The sequence below is a fragment of the Canis lupus genome, chromosome 5 (assembly GCF_011100685.1).
Source record: "Canis lupus familiaris isolate Mischka breed German Shepherd chromosome 5, alternate assembly UU_Cfam_GSD_1.0, whole genome shotgun sequence".
In the NCBI taxonomy this organism is placed as follows: Eukaryota; Metazoa; Chordata; class Mammalia; order Carnivora; family Canidae; genus Canis; species Canis lupus.
In genome coordinates, this window is record NC_049226.1 from 61098335 (window position 1) to 61120116 (window position 21782).

The 21782-nt window shown below is 41.2% G+C and overlaps 1 protein-coding gene across 12 annotated transcripts in view; it reads left to right on the forward strand.

Moving 5' to 3' along the window:
• Nucleotides 1-21782, forward strand: part of CAMTA1 (calmodulin binding transcription activator 1) — an 848163-nt gene that overhangs the window by 33178 nt on the left and 793203 nt on the right. For all 12 annotated transcript variants that reach the window (XM_038537825.1, XM_038537826.1, XM_038537830.1 and 9 more), the window contains one exon: nucleotides 584-702. In XM_038537825.1, the coding sequence (XP_038393753.1) occupies nucleotides 584-702 (119 nt within the window). The remainder of the gene's footprint in view (nucleotides 1-583; nucleotides 703-21782) is intronic.

Here is a 21782-nt window from a genome sequence, read left to right on the forward strand (position 1 = left end):
AAGTTAATTAAAATGATATGTTTTTAGATGTAGGCTAGAAGGACCAGCCTCTCTATTTACCTAGGTAGCTAACTGCAGGTTTAAATTCTTTGTATTTCTAAGATTTGTAATTTGCTTTTGAAGGGTAAGTCTCATTTGTATTCTTGGGGATGTAGTAGTATTAGTTTATGAATAAAATAGTCATTTTATTATAATTCCTCTTCCCTAAAAACCTTTTTCAACTGGTTAATAGAAGATTTCTGGGTTTTGTGAGGTTAAATCCTGTTGCAATTTGGATGTACTTCATGGAAACCTGGTGGGAGAACCTTGAAAAGTAATGTTCTGTTTATGGGCAGCTGCTGGGATATTCCCTGTTCACTCGCTTGTCATGGAGCAAAAGCTCGATCTTACTTTAGAGCCTCTTGACCAGATTCTTGCTGCCACCTGTCTGATCAGTGTGTAAATGAGCTCTGTTGACCAAGAGGAATGGCCCTCTTGGTCTCACCGTGACCAGACTAAGCTGCCGTTTCTGACCTTGCCAGTATACTTAAAAGGAGATTTTCCTCTATTATTTTCTCTGAATCTATTGTTTTCTTCTTTATAGATGATCATGGGAACAGCAATAGTAGTCATGTAAAAATCTTTTTACCGAAAAAGCTGCTTGAATGTCTGCCGAAATGTTCAAGTTTACCCAAAGAGAGGCACCGTTGGAACACTAATGAGGTAGATAAATTTCTATTTTTAGGGGTATAATTATTTTAAGGGCAAAGTTGTGAGGTCATTTAGCACAGTACACTACTTTTTATTAGTTTTAAAATCAAAATATTGCACTAGGGGATTGTAAATGAGAAGAATATTTAATCTGGGTTTAACAGAAACCAACGTTTCTTGAACTATCTCTAATCTGCTTGGCCGGTGTTGGAAAATATAAAATGTGCACGCTGACTTACTAAGATAGCATGAGTTACTATACTTGTATTCTCTTGCATTTTAGCGTCTTGCATTTGGTGGTTAACTCTGCCTGCATCTCAGATAAACGCTAGTTCTTATGTTGTCATGAATTAATAAAGAGACAGCCCCAGTGTTCCACAGAACATGCAGCGTCTTGACTGTGAAGTTTCTGTAGAGTTGGTGAGGGTAGGCTTCTTATTAGCAAAACAGCTTTCAGTCTTCTGTGATGATAAGAAATTGCATGGAGAATTGATGGGTTTACCTTAATGATAGGAGTTTTTTAAATTAAGAATGGAGGCTGTATGGTAGATTGTATATTTGGCATCCAATTAGAAGATTGGTAAAGTAGAATGAATGAAAGTATCTTCTTGGATGATGTTTCTTGTTTTTGGTAAATCTTAGTCTGGGAGTCTTAATATTAAGGTGGTTTGCTTTGTCATCTTTTTAATTTTGAATTCTGAATATTTCCATTTAGGGTAATGCTCATTTAGTGTGGTGATGAGAACTCGGTATGCTCCATCAATCTGGGACTTAATATTCCTTGACTTCAATTGATTGTGATTACTGGTTTTCCAGAGTTGGTGTAAGGCAGTTTGTGTTGCTGTTTAAATATAACGCCCTGCTCTAAATCGGGCCCTCAGTTTTGTTGAAAGACACAAGGAGGCAATAGTGCTGCCTGCTTATTACCCTTATCTTTCTAAGGTGATTTTGTTTTAACTTCTTGACCTAGAGTGCTTTTATTTTGAGTTTTAAGAGGTTATATGGGTGAAAGTCTCTCTACTTTAATCCTAGTTTACAGATTTAAATCCTCCTTAGACCCTCATAGCTTTGATATGTTGTCTCAACTGATTTCATATTTCTTTTTAAGGTATGTATATTTTGGTTATTTGCATAAATTATATTGCCCCCTTAGACAGAATATTGTTATGTTGATGAACATTAGCTAGTGTAGAGGCCTGTTGTTCTAATCAGTCATTGATTATTTTAAACATGAAAACAAAGTAAATATGCTGAAAATTAGTTTTAATCATAGACCATTGCTCTATCAGCAAAATAATATGATTTGGGAGCCATTTGGTAGGTCATAACTAGGTCATGAATTACTTAAAAACTCAGTATGTTTCTTAGCATTCTCTGAAATATGGATCTGCTACTTTACTATTATACAGTAGTTCCAGTTTATTTATAAATGAAACAAAACACGTGATTGGTATATATTTTTTTCAATATTATGTTTTCTGTGAAGTTGGCAGTTTATATTTACTTATGACTTGAAATTATATTTGAAACCAGCAAGTGCTTAATTAAAATTTGTGGTCTTTAGGATCTTCTGAGGCTGGAGTCACAGTATCTGAAGCTCAGTTGGTAGACTGTTCAGATCCTTGCACGGGACTTCACCTTTCACGTATTTACCTCTGGTTTTGACATGTTCCACTTATAGTTCAGGTACATTATAAAACACCTAATAAAGAATTTTTCTAGAGGATGAGATTAAAAGGGAAATACGGAGCTGTTTTGTACTTCTAGGACCCTGGGCTGCAGAATTCCTCGGAGATCACTGGTTTAGGTTGCAGTGTTAATGAAAGTCCCTGTCCAGGGAGGAGACTGCAGCCCCCTCTGTCTGGTGAAACATGAAACTGGGGGCTCTGAGACACATGGATTGTTGTGTGCTAGCTGCCACTGCTGCTGGAAACGTCAGTGAACAAAGTATGTTCCTGTGGGTGGTGGGAGGCAGGAGGGGTGGCTCGGCCAGCAGGGGCCAAGGCTCACACCCTTTTCCATGTGACCCGTTCTCTCAGTAATTTGTCAGCTGCACACTGACAAAAACTCTTAGGAGAGAACTGAATTTAAAAGTTGGCCCATATTTCATTTCAATGTAGAGGACATGGGCTTGCTCTCTTGTTTATTTTTGGCCTTAAGAAAAAATAGGGGAATCTTGGTGACAGCTGAAGACTTAGGAGTCCTTAATTCTTTAGAGTATTATGCAGTGATGGTAACCTGTCTTTTTTTTTTTTTTTTTTTTTTTTTAAACTGGCTTGGATAACAGGAGGAACCAAACAATCAGTGCTTCTGTTGAAGCAGTTCCTCCTTTGATCTAGTGGGTATTGGCATTTCCCCACATTTCCCTGCACACAGACATAAGCCTGAAGGAAGCGAACCTCTGCGGACTCGTCTCACTGGGGCCCTTGGTCCCACTCATGGCAGCGTCATGCTTAGGCAGAATGCCCATGAGGTCTCTTGAATTGCTCAGAAGACTTAAGTGTAGCCATACTGCCATTAGTAAGGGCCTGTCTCCTGCTGGGGTTGGAATAGATTGCTGTGTTTTGGTGGAAGACCAAAATGTAGTCGTTGGCTTGTATTTAGGAGCAGTGTTGTACAAAAACTGCTTTAGATCCCCCTTCCCTGGAACAAGGTGCTCTCCCTGGGAGGGGTGTGAGGTGGGGGAGAGCAACAGAGAGCACATCTGAGTCCCATTTTCCGTGTCACTCTGTAGCATATGTCCACAGAGCAGACTGGTGGCTGGAGTTGCCTCTGTGAGGTGTCTCTGTCTCCCATGCTCACTCTCTGCTGGATGTGTTCAGCTTAGTTCTGGAATATCTATCATGTGACTCCTCCATACTTTTGAGAACTTCCTTTACTGAGACCTGTAGTGTAATATTTGTGATTATTTGAGAAAACCTAGCTTTTTTACAGTGTATTCCTTAAGAGGTGGAGAGTGAGATTGTGCCCATTCAGGTCTTGCCATTTATCGAGCCCCTGTTCCTTGCTAGTGGCTGGGTACTGTGTATAATTACTTCTGAGCCTTTTGATAACGTTACAAGATATGCAGTATTATTTCCTTTTAGTGATGAGGGTGTAGTGGTAAAAAGTGGTTAACTAATTTGGTCAAGATAGCACTCTTGTTAGGGCCTGTCTCTAAGCTTAATTTCTTGTACGTTGTTTACTAATTCTTAGGAACGTTCATTCTGTTGTAACATTGTCTTGGCTTTTAATCAAAGACCCGTAACTCTTTTTTAAAAAATTTTTTTTAAAGATTATTTATTTATTTATTTATTCATAGAGGCACACAGAGAGAGAGGCAGTGGGACTTGATCCAGGGTCTCCAGGATCACACCATAGGCTGCAGGCGGCGCTAAACCGCTGGGCCACCGGGGCTGCCCAGACCCGTAACTCTTAACCACATTAGTGTACTCGGCAAATCCAATCTGTCATTTAATTTTGGATTAAAAAGAGTTAACACAGGGGATCCCTGGGTGGCTCAGCGGTTTGGCGCCTGCCCCTTTGGCCCAGGGCACGATCCTGGAGACCCCGGATCAAATCCCACGTCGGGCTCCCGGTGCATGGAGCCTGCTTCTCCCTCTGCCTATGTCTCTGCCTCTCTCTCTCTGTGTCTATCATGAATAAATAAATAAAATCTTAAAAAAAAATAAAAAGAGTTAACACAGGATTGGTATTGTGGGTTCATATGCAAATATTTGGTGAAGCTGAAAGTCACTAAAAAGGAAGACTACCGGGAGATAAGGAGGTCTTAGGGCCCAGCTAAGGAACCTTTCTTAATGCATTGGGATAGGTAAAATCTCCTGCCCTTCTTTTTTTTTTTTTAAATTTTTATTTATTTATGATAGAGAGAGAGAAAGAGGCAGAGACACAGGCAGAGGGAGAAGCAGGCTCTGTGCACCGGGAGCCCGATGTGGGACTCGATCCCGGGTCTCCAGGATCAGTGTCCTGGGCCAAAGGCAGGCGCCAAACCGCTGCGCCACCCAGAGATCCCCTCTCCTGCCCTTCTTAAATGTTATTTGCAAGTGCAAAATAAATGTATTGTCTAGAGACAAATCCATTTTGGATTATGCTTTCTCAGCCACACAAAGCCTTCACCCGTGTTCTTGCAGGTGATAAAGTTGGGTGATGATGATGGTGGCAGTAATTATGGCAGCCAGCATTGACTGAGGATGTACTGTGTGTGAGACATTGGTGGGTCCTTGATGTGAATAATCACATTTACTCCTTAAATTCATCTTATGAGGCAGATGTGATTTTCCTTATGGTATCAATGAGGAGATCTGAGCCACAGAGATGTTAAATAATATGGTAGCCCAAGAGTGGTGGACTTTGGACTCTAACCTTGTAGCCTGATTTCGGAGCCCATTCTCTCTCCAGTTCTGTCCTGAAGAATACTTTCAAATAGACTTTCTCAAGATCTTGTAGCTGTTTAGTGACTTCTCATCCTTTTGTTTTATAGAATTTTTTTGCTTCTTTATTTATTTAGATCTTCAGGTATTATACATAAACAATGTATTTTTTTTTAACTTAATGTATTTTTACATGAATTTTTTTTTTTTTTTTAAAGTAGCACCTATTTCGGGGTGCCTTGGTGGCTCAGTTAAGTGTTTGACTCTTGATCTCAGCTCAGGTCTTCATCTCAGGGTTGCGAATTCAATCCCCCGCATTGGGCCCCACTACTGGGTGTGGAGCCTACTTACAAAAAGGAAGAAAAAAGCACTCATTTCTTAGGGAAGTAGTTTTGATTCTTTTTTTTTTTTTTTTAATTTTTATTTATTTATGATAGTCACACACAGAGAGAGAGAGAGAGAGGCAGAGAGATAGGCAGGGGGAGAAGCAGGCTCCATGCACCGGGAGCCCGACGTGAGATTCGATCCCGGGTCTCCAGGATCGCGCCCTGGGCCAAAGGCAGGCGCTAAACCGCTGCGCCACCCAGGGATCCCGTAGTTTTGATTCTTTTTTTTTTTTCCCCGTAGTTTTGATTCTTAATGAATATTAATATGTAGGCTCTGGATGATGAAAAAAATATTAAAAGTAGAAATTTTGAACCTGTGCATTACTTGAGGGTTGGGCTTGATTTTTATATCCAGTGTAGGGGAGAAACAATGTATTAAACAGAGCAAAATTGTTAAAGAACCAGCTCTTATTCCATAATCAGTTTGGCATTCACATCTTTATTAGGTGAACTATTATAAGGTTTCTGCATTTTAAGTTAATATTTTTAAGGCCCAGAGCCAGAAATAATTATGCTAATGCAACTTTCTGATTGCACAAATGATTATTCATAATTACACATATTAGTACTCCATGTATGTTGTCCAGACTGAAATTCTTTTGTTTAGTCATTAATTAGCTGTTTGACTTAAAATACAACTACTGCATTCCCCCAGTTGCTGGATCTGGATTTTAGATGGCATTCTTCCATAGCCGAACTAATACACCAACAAACCTTTTGTAATGAAAATATTCTCCTTAAATGTTCAAATCACTTTTGTGTGCTACTGTTTTTGCACTATTAATGCTCTTTGTTTTTGTTTTTCCTCTAATACAAAGTTTCTCTAGAGTAAATAAACAAAATAGAATTCTAGTTTGTACTGATCTTTAAAAAAGTTGCATCAGACGTTTTCGATTGATAGCTTTAGAGATTTTCATATTAAATGCATCTTTTTTAATGGTAAAAATGTCTGTGTAGAGCACATGTAGCTATCCACTGGTACATTCTAAGTCATGCCAAAGAACCCGGAGGAAAAAACCCTAAGTGTAATGCTTTTTATAGGGAAAGAATTACCTTTTTAAATCTTAAGTACTTTTTTTTCCCTTAATTTTTTTATATTCAGGTAAGAAAAATAGACTTTAAGACTGTGAGATTTATGAAATTAATATTTCAGTTGTTTTAATAAGAAGCCACCTTCTCAAAATTTTAGTCATTTTTTGTGTGTGTATGTGTGTAGGCATATATTCTTTAGTGTTTTTTGTGTTTTTAATTTTTCTCTTGGTAAACCTTAGAGTCATAGTTTTAAGGGCTGTAATTTTTTCAGTGATTGGTTTTTCTAGTATATTTAATAAGTTATCTTTTTGAAATACAGACCAACATTTTGAAGGGGATCATTTAGCACTCTTCAGACTTCCATTATGCAATCTAAACAGAAAAACATTAGCATTATGAAGTGAGTGAGGTATTTGGTCTTGATGACTCAGAAGGCTAGTTAACCCTGAGGTTGGCCTTTGTTCTCTGTAGCTTTTGGCAGTGCTAACAGTTTGGTCTCAAGTTATTCTCTGAGTCCAGGTGGGGCTCTCCTGTTTAATTGCAAATAGGAAAGTGCAGATATGAATAGTACCACAGAGAGTCAAGTTTTAAGAGGAATGCCATTTGATTTTTGAATATGATCTATGGTACCAAATTTCAAATTAAATGTGATCATTTTGTAGCAGTTGGGTTAACTGTAATTCCTCTGTTTAACTTAGTAGTATGAGGTCAGGTGAATGGATATTAAATCCAAATGAGCATACACCTGTCTATCAGACAGCCTGTGGTATCAGTTTAGCATTGGTGGTAGCAGAGGCAGATTGGATGTATTGAAATGCTGGGGGTAGATGTAGTTCCCCACCTGTTGGGGGGAGACAGGTGAGGAGAGGTCGAGACAGGCAGGTTTAGCTCTGAGAAATGGCAGGAGAAGCAGATCTTACTTGCAGAGAGTAGAGTAATGTTTTAACATTTGAATAAGATGTTAAGGAAAATTTTCCTTAAAGGAAGAAAATTCCTGTGGACCTGCCTCAGTTTTGACCCCGGTGATTCTTATTATGTGGTATTATTTCAGAATATAGCACTTAGAAGAATACTTGGCCCATAGTCAGTGTTCAGTAAATATTTGTTGCAAGAATGAAATGTGTAAAAATACAAAAAAAAAAAAAGTCCTCAGTATAAATTTCTGAGCTTTTGGAGTTCTTGTTCAGTTATAAAACTCACACACACATATATATGTTACATAAAAACGACTAGAAAACAAATAAAATTTATATTAACAGCATTAGTTCAATGTGATGGATGATGTTTTGCCAAAACCAACTTGTCTCTTGCAACACGAATATGATAGTGACTGTACTCAGGCAGGATCCTTAGAATTTGGCATGTGGCAGTGATCCCACCCCTCTCCCCATTGAACTATTTAGAAACTGATTTTGGCTCAGCAGGCATTTTTCTAAGTCCATTGTTAGGCCTTGGAACAAATATATGATTTAGTCTGAAGTTCACTTCTGGATTTTCTCATTAGCCTGAGAACAACTTAAATGGCTACCCAGGTGTTGTAATCACAGATCACAGACTTGAGCAGTGGATCTGTGTGTTAAAAGAATTGGTTATGGGTTTTATTTTTTCAGGTTATAAATTAAGATGTAAAATGAAAACTTCCATAGTGAACTCAAGGACCACTGATCTCCTGGAAGGGATACACAACTGGCAATCAGGAACTGGTTCTATCTAGTTGTGGCTCTGCCACCAGTCAACTGAGTGCCAGGTGAGCCACAGTCTGGGCCTCTTTGGAGTTTTGGGTGATCGTGCTAAGTGACCCTTAGAGATAGAATGATTGTGCCAAGTGACTCTATGCCGTGAGCCGCGTTCTCCAGTTTTGGAGGCCAAATCTCTGTTGCTTTTGCACTGTTGTTTGCAGTCGGACACTCAGGGCAGGCTTGGGGCCAATTGGTGTATGTGTTTATTTATTTATTTTTTGCCGTTAATCATCCTTTATTTTTAAAGTGTATGATTCAGTGGTTTTTTAGCATAGTCTACACATAGTTGTGCAGCCATCACTACCATGTAATTCTGGAACACTTTTATCACCCCAACAGCTCAGGTTTTCCATCTCTCTGGGCTTGGTTAATAATGTCTTATTATATAGGAAGCCCTTTTAAAGTACAGATGGCGATAGTGGTAGGTGCAGGCTTATTCTAATTTTTGTGACCTTATTTTGAAGAGGTGGCATGAAGGATCATCTCCACCTCCCCCTTTCTTTTTCGTCTCCTTTTTGCCTAAATACCTGAAAATAGCAGAACCCCAAAGCTGAATGTCATAGTGTACCTACTTACCTATGTACTTGCCTGCCCACCTTCCAGTCTTTTTAATACTACCTTCCAAATGTTTCTAATGATAAAGTCTGTTATCTTGGTGATGATGAAGTTCTGTTGAAGATTTTAAGAGAAGTTCCTAAAATATAATCTTAAGTTTTCCAGTGTTAATGCTTTTTAGAAAGCTGGAAAAAAATGAAGAAGAACAAACAAAAGAATCCTTTCTAGATGTCTGAGAAACTACAGATGGGCTGGGGTGGATGTGATGAAGATAAATTTGTGTTTGGGAGAGTGTTTTCTCTGTAAGGGAGAATATTATGGGCAGGACGTATGGATTTCATGAGGCTTTCTCGTATGCTTCCATGCTTGTGTGTTCTCTGGTCTGGTCAAGGGTGTAGAGTTGAAATCAATGTAGAGCCGAAAGAACCTGTTGTTTACATTTGCTGGGGCTCTGGGGAATTGGACAAGATTGAGCAGATGTGTGCGTGTGTACATATACATGTGCATGCAACCAGGTGGGGCAGCTGTAGTAGAACCGGGGTGGAATTCTAAGGCAAGCTTCATTTTGCCTTGAGTTCATTTTTCTGTGATTCCAAAGGAGTTTATGGGAAAAAAGAGAAGGTTCCATGTCTGAGAAAACAGGAAGCTGAAAAGTAGCTTGACCTGGGCTAGAAAGTAGAGTCCTTTGTGCCAGAAGTCAGAGGGAGCGTGTGGCTGAGGGATTGGCCTCCACAGGTGCTGCAATAAGAGCACTTGGGTGTAGGCCACACATTCTACTTTTTGTTTACCTTTTTTTTTTTTTTTATTAAGGTTTAATTTTTTTTAGAGCAACTTCAGGTTCTTAGCAAATTGAGAGGAAGGTACAGAGAGTTCCTTTACAACCCCTGCCTCCAAACTTGCATAGCCTCCCCAACTATCAATGCTCCCCCCCCCCCCCAGAGTGGTACCTCTGTTACAATTGAGGACCTACATTGACACATTATCATCACCCAGAGTCCCTAATTTATATTATGATTCACTCTTGGTGTTAAGATGTCTTTTCATGGCTTGCTAGCTCATCTCTTTTTAGTGATGACTAATACTTTACTGTCTAGATGGACCATGGTGTTTGTCTGTTCATCTACTGAAGGACTTTTGGTAGCTTCCAAGTTTTGGCAATATTAAATAAAGCTGATATAAACATCTGTGTGCAGGAATTTTGTGTGGAGATGTTTTCACCTCTTTAAAATACCAAGGAATGTGATTGCTGGATCATATGGTAAGAGTAGGATTAGTTTTATAAGAAACTATTAAACTGTTCTTTAAGAGTGTCTGTACTGTTGGTACTCCTGCCAGCAACAGTGAGAGTCCCTATTCCTCCACATGCTCCCAGCATTTGGTAATGTTGGTGTTCTAGGTTTTGGCTTGTTCTAATAGGTATGTAGTGGTATTTCATTGTTTTAATTTTCCTGAAGACACATATATGGAGCATCTTTTCATATGCTCGTTTGCCATCTGTATCTCTTTGGTCTGTTAAAGTCTTTGGCCTATTTAATTAGGTTGTTTTCTTATTGTTGAGTGTGAAGAGTTCTTTGTGTACTTTGGACAACAGTCTTTTATGAGATGTGCTTTTGCAAGTATTTTCTCCCAGTCATTCTCTTGACTTTTTTTTTTCATAGGATAGAGGTTTTTAATTTTTATTAAGTCAGTTACTTCTTTCATGGATCCTGCCTTTGCTGTAGTAATGCTACACAGGTTAGCTAGATTTTCTCCTGTGTTATCTTCCAGGGGTTTTATAGTTTTGCATTTTATGTTTAGGTCTGCATCCAATTTTACTTGATTTTTTTGTGAAGATATAGTTCTAGATTCTTTTTTTTCTTTTTTGATCTGTGGATGTGCAGTTCTTCCAACACCATTTGTTGGAAAGACTGTCTTTGCTCCATTGTATTGCCTTTGCTCCTCTGTCAAAGATGAGTTGACTGTATTTATGTGGGTCTATTTCTGGGCTTTTTCTTCTGTTCCATTGATTTATTTGTCTGTTTCGATAGTACCATACTGTCTTCATTATTGTAGCTTTATAGTAAGTCTTGAAGTTTGGTAGTGTCATTCCTCTGACTTTGTTCTTGTCATTCAGTATTGACTCGGCTCTTCTGGGTTTTTTGCCTTTCTGTGTAAACTTTAGAATCATTTTGTTATTTGTGCTACCCACAAAATAACTTGCTGAGATTTAGGTTGGGATTACATTGGATCTATAGATTAAGTTGATAAGAACTGACGTCTTGAGAATAAGTCTCCCTGTCTGTGAACATGGAGTATCTCTCCATTTATTTACATAATTCTTTGATTTCATTCACAGAGTTTTGTAGTTTGTCTCATAAAGATCATGGATCATGTACATATTGTTAGATTTATGCCTAGTTATTTCTTTCTTTTCTTTTCTTTTCTTTTCTTTTCTTTTCTTTTCTTTTCTTTTCTTTTCTTTTCTTTTCTTTTCGCTAATACTGTGTTTTACAATTCAAGTTCCACTTGTTCATTACTGGTATATAGGAAGGTGATAGACTTTTCTACAACTGCTTTTTAGCTCTAGGATTTTTCAGAAGGCCTAACATTTGCAGTGCAAACATCTGCTCTGTTTACTGATGCATCCAAAGCACTTAAAAACATTGCTTGGTATGTAGTGGGTCTTCAGTGACCAAAAGCCTTTTGAAAAAAAGAGGGACCATCAGTCTGTATATAACTCATGCCTAAAAGTAGTTCCCTTTTAAAGAAAGGGTGGAGAGCATTTCAGGGAAGGGGGAAAGTCCCAACACAGAAGGTCAAGGACAAGGTGGGAAAGGCCACACCTTCTCCGATTTCTGGGTGTAGGGGACAGAGCCTATTCAGAGAAGCTGGCCAAGAAGAAGGCTATCCTGTTGGAAGCTGAGTTCTTATTTAGAAAGAGCTGCAAAAACCACTTTCTTCAGAAAGAGGAGAGAAAACACTTAAGTATATTTACCTTTTTAAAAAGTTAAAGATTGGAGAGAAAGAGGGACAATGCCATTTGCTTCCCGTTTCTGAGAAAGGATACATTAAAATAGCTTGAAATTAAGCAGAATCTATAAAATTGAGGTCAGAGTAGAGTCATTTCCTATTTTTCCTGTCTTTAAACCATGTAGTGACAGACACCCCTTTCCCGGCATCAGAAGACAGTTGTTAATGTGCATGCTAGGGTTATATTTTATTTTTGTATTGTTGAACATTTAAGCTTCCTAACTCTAATTGTTTTATTTAAGAATCAGTTTTGTTAGATGCTTTCTTCAATCATTATTAATCAAAATTTTTATGTATTTTCCACTAATTTTTAACAGTCCATTCCTCAAGCAATTCAGAGAGCCTGCTGTGGGGTGATTATGTATTTCTTATTTTATAAATGAGGATGGTGAGATGTAAGTGTTTTAGAATTAGCATGTAACATCATCTAATATACTGTATAATTCACTTTGTTTAATGTGTATTGTCTGGCTGCCCCTGTTGGACTGTGAGGTCTGGGTGGACTGGGGTCTTCATCTGCTCTTTTTACTGATAGATCTGAAGAGTTTGCTTGTTTGTTTATTTATTTATTTATTTTTAGATTTTATTTATTTATTCATGAGGGACACAGAGAGAGAGAGAGGCAGAGACACAGGCAGAGAGAGAAGCAGGCTCCATGCAGGGAGCCCGATGTGGGACTTGATCCGGGTCTCCAGGATCAGGCCCTGGGCCAAAGGCAGGTGCTCAACCGCTGAGCCAGCCAGGCATCCCAGATCTGAAGAGTTTAAAACAGTACCTGGCACATAGTGGGTGTTTAGTGACCAATGGATGCGGTTTAGGTTTGCTACTCAAGTGTGCTGCTAATACTTTGTCTCTGAATTCTACAGTCTAGGTTAGTAAAAATCATTAGTAGTGACAAACAGATCCATGGGAGGTACCCCTGAAAAAGTTGTGATGTGGAGAAGAGCAGAGTGTGTGCTCCCCATGAGCACTCGGGTTCCCAAATCCATGAAAACAAGGGTTGAGGCAGGAACTCAGTTCTTACCTCAAACTCAGCAGTCAGATAAGTAAGTCACCCCTGTCCAGGGCAGGAACAGGAAGGAGTGTGAATCAGGAAGCCAAGACTCTCGTTGTGGAGGAGCTCTTGCCATGTGGGAAATGAAACCAGGGAGAGGGAGGACCCTCCCATCGCCACTCCCTTGCCCCTAATTCACACAGTTCGGCATAGGTAGAAAGGTGGCCAAATCACCCCAAAGTCTGCCATGAGAAAGAAACAGTTGACTTTTTGATAGATACCTCTTCAGATGTTTTTCTGTGGTGATGTGTCTGTATATTTTATTAACTCAGAATAGGTTTATTCTGTATGTAGTTTTGTAATCTGTTTTTTTCTTAATATGTTGTATATATCCTAGGGCTTTTTTGACAGTGATCCATAGCATCATGTTTATTGACTGCACATTAGTATTCCATTGTATTTCCTGCTATCAGTTATGCTTACCAGTATTTTTGAGGGCCTAGTATGTGCCAGGTACTGGTTGAGGATAATGAGGATACTAGATAGAAAGTTCCTGTTCTTTTTTTTTTTTTTAATTTTTATTTATTTATGATAGTCACACACAGAGAGAGAGAGAGAGAGAGGCAGAGACACAGGCCGAGGGAGAAGCAGGCTCCATGCACCGGGAGCCCGACGTGGGATTCGATCCCGGGTCTCCAGGATCGCGCCCTGGGCCAAAGGCAGGCGCCAAACTGCTGCGCCACCCAGGGATCCCGAAAGTTCCTGTTCTCATGGAGTTTATAGTTTAGAAGGAAAGACAAGAATTTCAGAGAGTGCTAAGAAGAAAATAGAACAGGACACTGAGGTGTGAGTCCTTTTGTTGGATGGTTTGACTTTCTTAGGAAGTGAGCTGAGATCTGAATGATGAAAGAGGGATAGCTGCTTGAGGATCTAGGGGAAGAACACTTGAGGCAGAAGGAATAGCAAGTACAAAGGCCCTGAGGTAGGAACGTATTTGGTTTGAGGAACAATAAAAGACATTTTTTTTGCTGGAGCAGAGTGGACATCTGGAAGGTGAGATAGGTAAGGTAGGCAGGGGCTAGCTCTCAAAGTGTCTGGGAGTCATCAAGACTTGCAATTTTATTTTAAGAGTAACAGTAAGTCATTGAAGGATAAGCTCTCAGGAAGTGAGTGACATAATATGGATTTTTTTTATTTTCAAAGTCTTTTTCTGGCCACACCGTGGCCAAAAGGGGAAGCAGAGAGACCAGCAAGGAGGCTGTTGTAATAACTGGCAATCTTCGTAAGAGTGAGGGTGAAAAGTGGGATATGCTTTGGAGTTGGAGGTGTTAGGACTCGTGGGACTGGACATAGGCGGTAGAAAGAAGTTAAGAAGGATTCCTAATTTGTGGCCTTAGCCACAACCTTGGTGCTGGTGCTTATAAAAGACCAAAAAGACTGAGGGAAGGGAGGGTGGGGCTGGATCAAGAGTGCTCTTTTGGGATGTATTGATTTTACCATGTCTGTTAGACACTGAAGTGGCAGCATCGAGTAGGCAGCTGTCTGGGAGTCTGAGAGAGGTCCTGTCTGGAGATCTAAATTGGAGAGCCATTAGAATAGATGAGATCACCCTGGGGGCAAAAGATATTTAAGAGAAGGGATGAGATAAGCCCTGAGTGGAGCAGGAGGAGGCAGCAGAGCGAGTAGTGGTAAACCACACAAGTGTGAGATGGAAGCCCAGAGAAAAAAGTGTTTCAAGGAGGAGGGTGTATCAGTTTTCTTTTTGCTGCTGTAACAAATTACCACAAACTTGGCATCTTAAAACAGCACAGATTTATTGTCTTAGAGTTTGGTAGGTCAGATATCTGACACGGGTCTCACTGGGCTAAAATCATGGTGTGGCAGGGCTGTGCTCTGTTCTGGAGGTGCTAGAGAAGAATCTGTTTCCTTCCTTGCCTGTTCTACCTTCTAGAGCAATCAACATAGCTCTGTCTTCAGAGCCATCATCAGACCATAGCGTCTCTGACCCCTCTCCCATTGCCACACCCCTTTCTCTGTTTCTGACCTCTCTTTGTATCCTGCTTCCAGTTTTAGGGCTCTTATGATTACATTGGTTCCATTGGATAACTCAGGTCAATCTATTTTAAACTCAGCTGATTAGCAGCCTTAATTCTTAACTCCACCTGCAACTTTGCCATGTAATACAACCTATTTCCAGGTTCTGGGGATTAGGATGTGGCTATCTTTGGGTGGGGGCATTAATTGTCCTATCACAGAGGGGGTAATCAGAGGTTACTGAGAAGTGGAGGAAAACGAGGATGAGGTCACCATTAGATTTGGGCACCTAGAGGCTCTTAGTAACCCAGGTGGGTGGTTTCAGTGGCATGGTGGGCGCAGAGGCCCCTGTTGGAGTAGGGGGAAGGGCAGATGGGTGAGGGTGTAGGGGCTGCAAGTGTTAGTGATTTTTTTTTAATGTATTTTTTTTATTGGATTCGATTTGCCTGCAGTTGTTAGTGATTCTTGATGGGAGATTTCCTGTGAAGGAAAAGGAATTATGGCTCAGTGTGCAAGAGAAGCACAGAGCACGGGTCTAAGAAGGTGCAGAGATTCAGGGAAAACTTCTGAGGAAGAGTCTGAGTCTGGTGTCAGGTGGAGTGGGTTACCTGAGCCAAGAACCTGGAGCAAGACCAACAGTTGGCTTATAGCGTTGGAGACACCTGAAAAAAGAATTAATATGGTTATTTACAATAAAGTAGAACATAACCCATGTCTCATCTGCATGCCCCTGGGTCAGTGGACAGAATGTTTGTCAGCAGCTCCTACAAGGTCCTCACCCCACCACCCTGTCAGAGGCTGTTGTCATTCCTTCCGTGGTTGGCCAGATCTCTGAAGTCTGAGTAGAATACCTGCCTTTTATTCTTCGTGGACCCACTATGGTTTGACCACAGCTCTGTGCCATAGGGGGAAAGTGAGTCTTGCATGCAGCACAGAGCTTAGTCCTTTCCTGCCTTGGTTTTTTTCTTTCACTTCATTGTGTTTTAATAACATTCAGATGCAGTAGTATTTACTGAGCAGTAGGCTCTGGGCAAAATAAGCCTGAACCACCAGATCCCTGCCCTGTTGGGCTTGCATTCTAGAGGACCCATCTTATGACTAATAGGTGTGTCCAGAGCTGTCATCTCCAGGAGACAAGGCACCGAGTTTATGTGGGCTGCTCTTATGGGGCTCTTGGATGCTTTAACCAGCTGGTGGACCTTCTCTTCACCTCATCACTTGGCCACCTTCAGCAGCAGGCCAGCGTTTCCTGCTGCTGGCAGAGCTCCTGCTCCTTACCTGCAGCTATCCACAGCTACTCACAGCCCCCCTCACTTCCCTAGAGGATGACCCAGTGCTCCTCACACCCTTCTTGGAGAGCCCTTCCCTGAACCTCCATCCAGAGGTATACTCTCTTCCCTTTTTTTCTCATCCAGCTTAAATTCCAGAGTCCAGAGTATGTAATCACTTTCACACATGCCCTTAACTTTCCTGCCCTTCTCTCCTGCTGTCACACCCAACTGGACAAATCCTGTTCCCAGTGAATCCTCCCTGTCTGCTGGCTTCTGTGTGCCTGCACCCAAGCAGCTCAATGTTGCTGGAGAAAAATGAGGTAAAAAAATCAGGCTTCTGTTTCTGTCAGTTCTTGGTCACCAAATGAGCACTTAGAACCACCCACAGTTTTCTAGGATTCTCCACCCACTAATCCTGTTTTGACTTCATGACCACTTCATACTTTCTGAGTGTTTCTCACCAGACCACCCCCTTTTCTGTCACCACCACTGTTGTCTCTTAGCTGTGGAACTTCTTTACTCCACCACCACTTCCCACCAACTGAGTCTTCCTAACTACTGTTGAAGGCCAGTCTGGTCACAAGAGTGCTGGGTGCCAGCCCCTCCCCCTCTCAAGGACTTTAGTCCAGCAGTCATCCTGCATTCTCCTGCATCTTCGGTTCCTCCGTTTCTACCAGATTGTCCAGGTTAACATCCACAAAAACAGCGTCCCTTTCCATCAATAACCCCATTTTAAAATCCTCAACATGAAAATTTCTTAAGAAAACAATCCACTTATTTCCTCTGTGTTCTCACTTTCCAGTTACTCTTTAATTCATATATACAGGGATGCCTGGGTGGCTCAGTGGTTAAGTGTCTGCCTTCCGACCCAGGGTGTGGTCCTGGAGTCCCAGGATCGAGTCCCACATCGGGCTCCCTGCTTGGAGCCTGCTTCTTCCTCTGTGTCTCTGCCTCTCTCTCTCTCTCTCTGTGTGTCTCTCATAATAAATAAATACAATCTTAAAAAAAAAATTCGTACCTACACCCTCTACCCCTGCCGTAGTGAAACTGCCCATTTTTTTCCAACATCGTATATTTTGCCAAACCCAGCAGACACCCTGTAGCCTTTTGACAGCCCTTCCTTCTCCAGACCTTTCTCTGTGGTTGTGATTGGGCATCTTCTGGGCGCTCCTTCCTCTAGGGCCGCCGCCTCTCTGTTCCCCTAAGCCCATCTTCTCATCCAGTCTTTTTAGGGTCAGGTTCCCCCAGGCTCTGCCCTGCAGTGTCTCTGTTCACATCATGCAGTATCTTGAGTGACACCACTCCTACACAGCTCGGGATACATCTGTATGTCCCCAGTTACAGGCCCTGACTTTTCCACAGATGCTTATGGACACCTCAGGCAGCTCATCCTCAACTGAACTCTGGATCTTTCCCTAACTCTGCTGACTGTACAGTAGTCCCTACTCTCCCTCTTTCCCACCCCCAGATCGAATGCGGCACCAGATCGTACCAGGTCTTTCCCTGCCACCTGCCCAGGGCTTTCTTGGGCTTTTTTGCTGTGGAATGAAGAAGCCTGTGAATACCTTCTTGGAATTATTTCTTAGAGCAAACTATTTATGGGATTACAAAGGAAACCAATTGCATTGAAATGGTTATCAAAATCTTAATAAAACACAGATCTGAAACATGATATGACAACATGTATACTCCTTAAATGTTCTTAAATAACAAGATCTAGTGGTGGGTCTGTAACTACCATAAATTTGAAGAAATAATAAACAGAAATGATACTTCCAGTCACAAGATTGGTAATTGGGATGAAAAACATCCGAGATGTACAAGTCACAGGTACAAGCTGTGTTGTTGAGGTTTGTTGCTTATATTCATAGTTAAACAAAATACTGCATTTCAGTTGGAGTTTAGTGAAATAAGGATATATTCTTTTCTCATCCAAGTTCATAAACCCGGTTCTGTCTTTGCTGTGACCCTTGCACTGTCCCAGTGCCACCATCACCACTGTTCCCCTGGACACCCACAGGAACCTCCCATGACCCACCCTTGCCCCTCCCTTGCCTCTGCTCTAGACCTCCTCTAGTTCATTCCCCCACAGCAGTCAGAGTTACCTTCCTAAAATAGCGAAATGCGAATCAAATCATGTTTTTCCCCAGCTTTACACTCTTCAAGTGCTTTCCACTCTTTCGTGGATAGAAATTTAAACAGATGGCTGACACTCCCTGCTCAGCCTGGCTACCCTCCCTCTCCAGTTTCATCTTAGGCCCTCTTCCCTACATTGGTAGAGCATCAGCCATGTATGTGCTTTCAGCTCTGCAGTTGTGCCTTACTCTTCCCATCATAGGACCATGGACCATGCTATTTCTGCCTTTGTTGCATACTGTAATATATTGCTGCATGACCATATTACCACACACTGAGTTCCTTTACACACTCTATGTTTCCTGTCTCACAGTTTTTGTGAGTCCAACATCTAGTCATAGCCTAGCTGGACCCTCTGCTCTAAGGTCTCCTGAGGCTACATTTAGGGTATCGGCCAGGATTCTCATCTGAGGGCTTGATTGTGGAAGGATCTTCTTCCTAGCTAATGGGGTTGTTGGCAGCATTCAGTTTCTGGTGAGCTGTTGGACTATGGGCCTCAGTCTTTTTTGCTGGTTATTAACTAATGATAGCTGTCAGCTCCTCATTACTTGTGCCTTCAAAGCCAGCAAGGGAGAGTCCTAATGCTGCAGTCTTAAAGTGATATAATCACATATGCAATCACCTGCATCCCATCACATGTCTGTGTTCTCGTTTAGAAGCAACTCAGGTCCACCTGTGGGTCCTCTTGCCCACACTTGATTTATATTAGAGGCCAAGATGGTGGGAGCTGTCTTAAAGCTGGTTAGCTCCCTCCCACCTTACCCTCCACCCCCAGGCATCTACACTTGGATCCTTAAAAGAGGAAACAATTTCCACATGCCTCTCCAGAGGGCCTCACAGACAGAGTGTGCTGTGGTCACTGTGTGCCAAGCCACACATGACCTACAGGAGTGGAGTCTCTTAACAAATTTGCAGTCTCAGAGATGCCTGTGAGGAGTTATCCAAGTGGTAGATGGAAACAGGAGAAAGAAAATCACTTTGTCAGGTTCCTTCTCACTCCTCTTCTGCTTGTTGGCCAGTCATTTACTAAGTCTCCACTCTGTGCCGAGTGTGGAGGTTGTACCGGCCTTAGGTACAGGAGGAGTACGCCAGGAGCATGCAGTTTGCAGCCTGTGTTTCTCAGTTGAATGCTAGTACTTTTGAACTGGAAGGTCTGCCAGTTTTCAAACTTAAAAGATGTCTTTAGGCAGCTGAACCATTTGTTTTTAAGTATAAACTTATGGGGAACCTAAATCTATAAAACAGACAAAAAGTAAGAGATGCTCTAGTTGAAGCTGGGGAGCAGAGCTATACTCTGCCTGCTTGGCCTTCTGGGTTCCTCCAGTGGCGTCTGCCACAGTGAGGCCTGGGCTTCTGGGGTATCAGAAGCAAGGTTAGTGCATGACAGGCCTGAATGGTGGCTGAGGAGACTGAGGCCTAGAGGCGTGGAGACCAAGTTAGTACAAACCAGACCCATTCATTGTCTGGACCAGTGACTGTGATGTGGGGCTGGTGCTGACCCCTTAAAGGGTATTTAGAAATAAATGGGAACACTCTTGGGTGTCATGGTGAGTGTCTGTGTGGGTCTTCTCTGGTTCTGTACAAAATGGTAAAAATGTCTTCATGGAGAAGCTTAGAGAAATCAGTCCCTGCTCTTGCTCCCAGTGCTCTTTCTTTATGTTAGTGGTTATCAGCTTTGGCTGAATGTTAGAATCATCTGGAAAGCTTTTTAAATATACCAGGGCCTGGGTTTTCTCCCCCACCCCTTAAATTGAGGTCTCTGGGGTGAGCCCCAGGCTTCAGATTTTTAAAAGCTCCCTGGGAGATTCTAAGTGCAACCAGGATTGAGAATCACCACCCTCAACTCTACTGTTGACTGCTTTCAGAAGAAGCCATCATTGTAATTAAGCAGACTGTGGTTAAAAGTAAGCAAAAGGAAATCTGGAGGGGAACATTTGTAATAGTCAAGTGGGCTTTATGAAATGTACAATTACATTATCAGAACACAGATCGCTGGAACCAGCTGACACTTCCGAATTTGGACTAAGATTCAAGCTGTGAATAACATTCAGAGTCTGGTGTCTGTTTGGGCAGAGGTTATTTTTTTCTGTTTTTCATGTTGCCTTCTTTATCCCTTTTTATTTTCTGAATATTTTAGCCTAATTCACTGAAGCACCTGTTCCTAACAAATTATTCTTTCTTTTTTTTCTCCTGTAGCCCATCTCCATCACTTAGCTACTGTTCTCTGTCCATACTCTAAGGCTCTTCAGTATTTGTTCCATTTCCTGTCTAATCCCAAGACACTGTGACAGTGAGCATTCCTGGTAAAGTGTCCATTCAGTTTGGAAAGACCCCATATTTTACAAGATGATCAGTTTCTGAGAAACTTCAGTTATTAGAAAACTGATGTTGTTGACCTACTGAGGGAAGGATCTGCTGGAAAAAAAGACCAAAAGGTTATGTGAGGAGTTCTCAGAGTAGCTGTTGGCTACCCATGGTCTCTCATAATTGTTCCATTGAGAGCTGTCTTATTGAGAGTAATCATAGCCATCCTCATTGTACATTTACAAATTTCCTTCACTGCACTACTCCTGACAGTGACATAAGCTCACGATGACAACAGATTTAGTATGGTTTTAAAAATACTTCACAAATGTGTAATGAAGATTAATCTCACTTTGCTTTCACCAAAATATTTGTTTTCCTTTAAACCCACTGATTAATTTTCAGTTTTTTTACTATTTGATTTTTTTTTTTGAATTATTTATCTGTACCATTAAATTCTCTGCTTGTGCTTCTCTGTGAACTGATGCTGGTGTTAATGGTTTAGCCCTGTATCTTTTCTCTCTTTCATGAGTTTGCATTGGAAACACAATTTAGTATTCAGTCAGGCTGACTTCATTGGTTCTTGACTTCTTTAATTTTTGAAATGTGGGCTGGAAATGTTATGTGTATGTGAGTAAATGTTACACGTTTGTTACATGTATGTATGCATATTCTGTGCATGTGGGTAATGTTGTATATATATGGGTGTGTCCTATGTATTATGGACAAATGTTATATGTACATGCATGTTCCATGCATGTAGGTAAATGTTTTATGTACATCATCTTCTATTTGTGTGGATATTATATGTATCTGTATGTGTTCTGTGTATGTAGGTAAATGTTATTTATGTGTATATACTATATGTAGATAAATATTATATGTGTGATGTACACTGTGTGTGTTCTCTGTATGTGGGTGGGGATTAGGTGTAGTTTGAAGAGCACTCTTAGGAATTGTTCAGTATGGGCAGCCCCGGTGGCCCAGCGGTTTAGTGCCGCCTTCGGCCCGGAGCAGAATCCTGGAGACCCAGGATCGGATCCCACATCGGGCTCCCTGCATGGAGCCTGCTTCTCTCTCTGCCTCTCTCTCCCTCTCCCTCTCTCTCTCTATGCCTCTTATGAATAAATAAAATAAAGTCTTAAAAAAAAAAGTTGTTTAGTGTACAGTGCTAAGGTTATAAGAACCTGTTGGATCTGGCAGCCTCCTCTTCTGTTCAGTGCACCTCCCACACTGTTGGCCTCCAGGATAATCCTACTTAC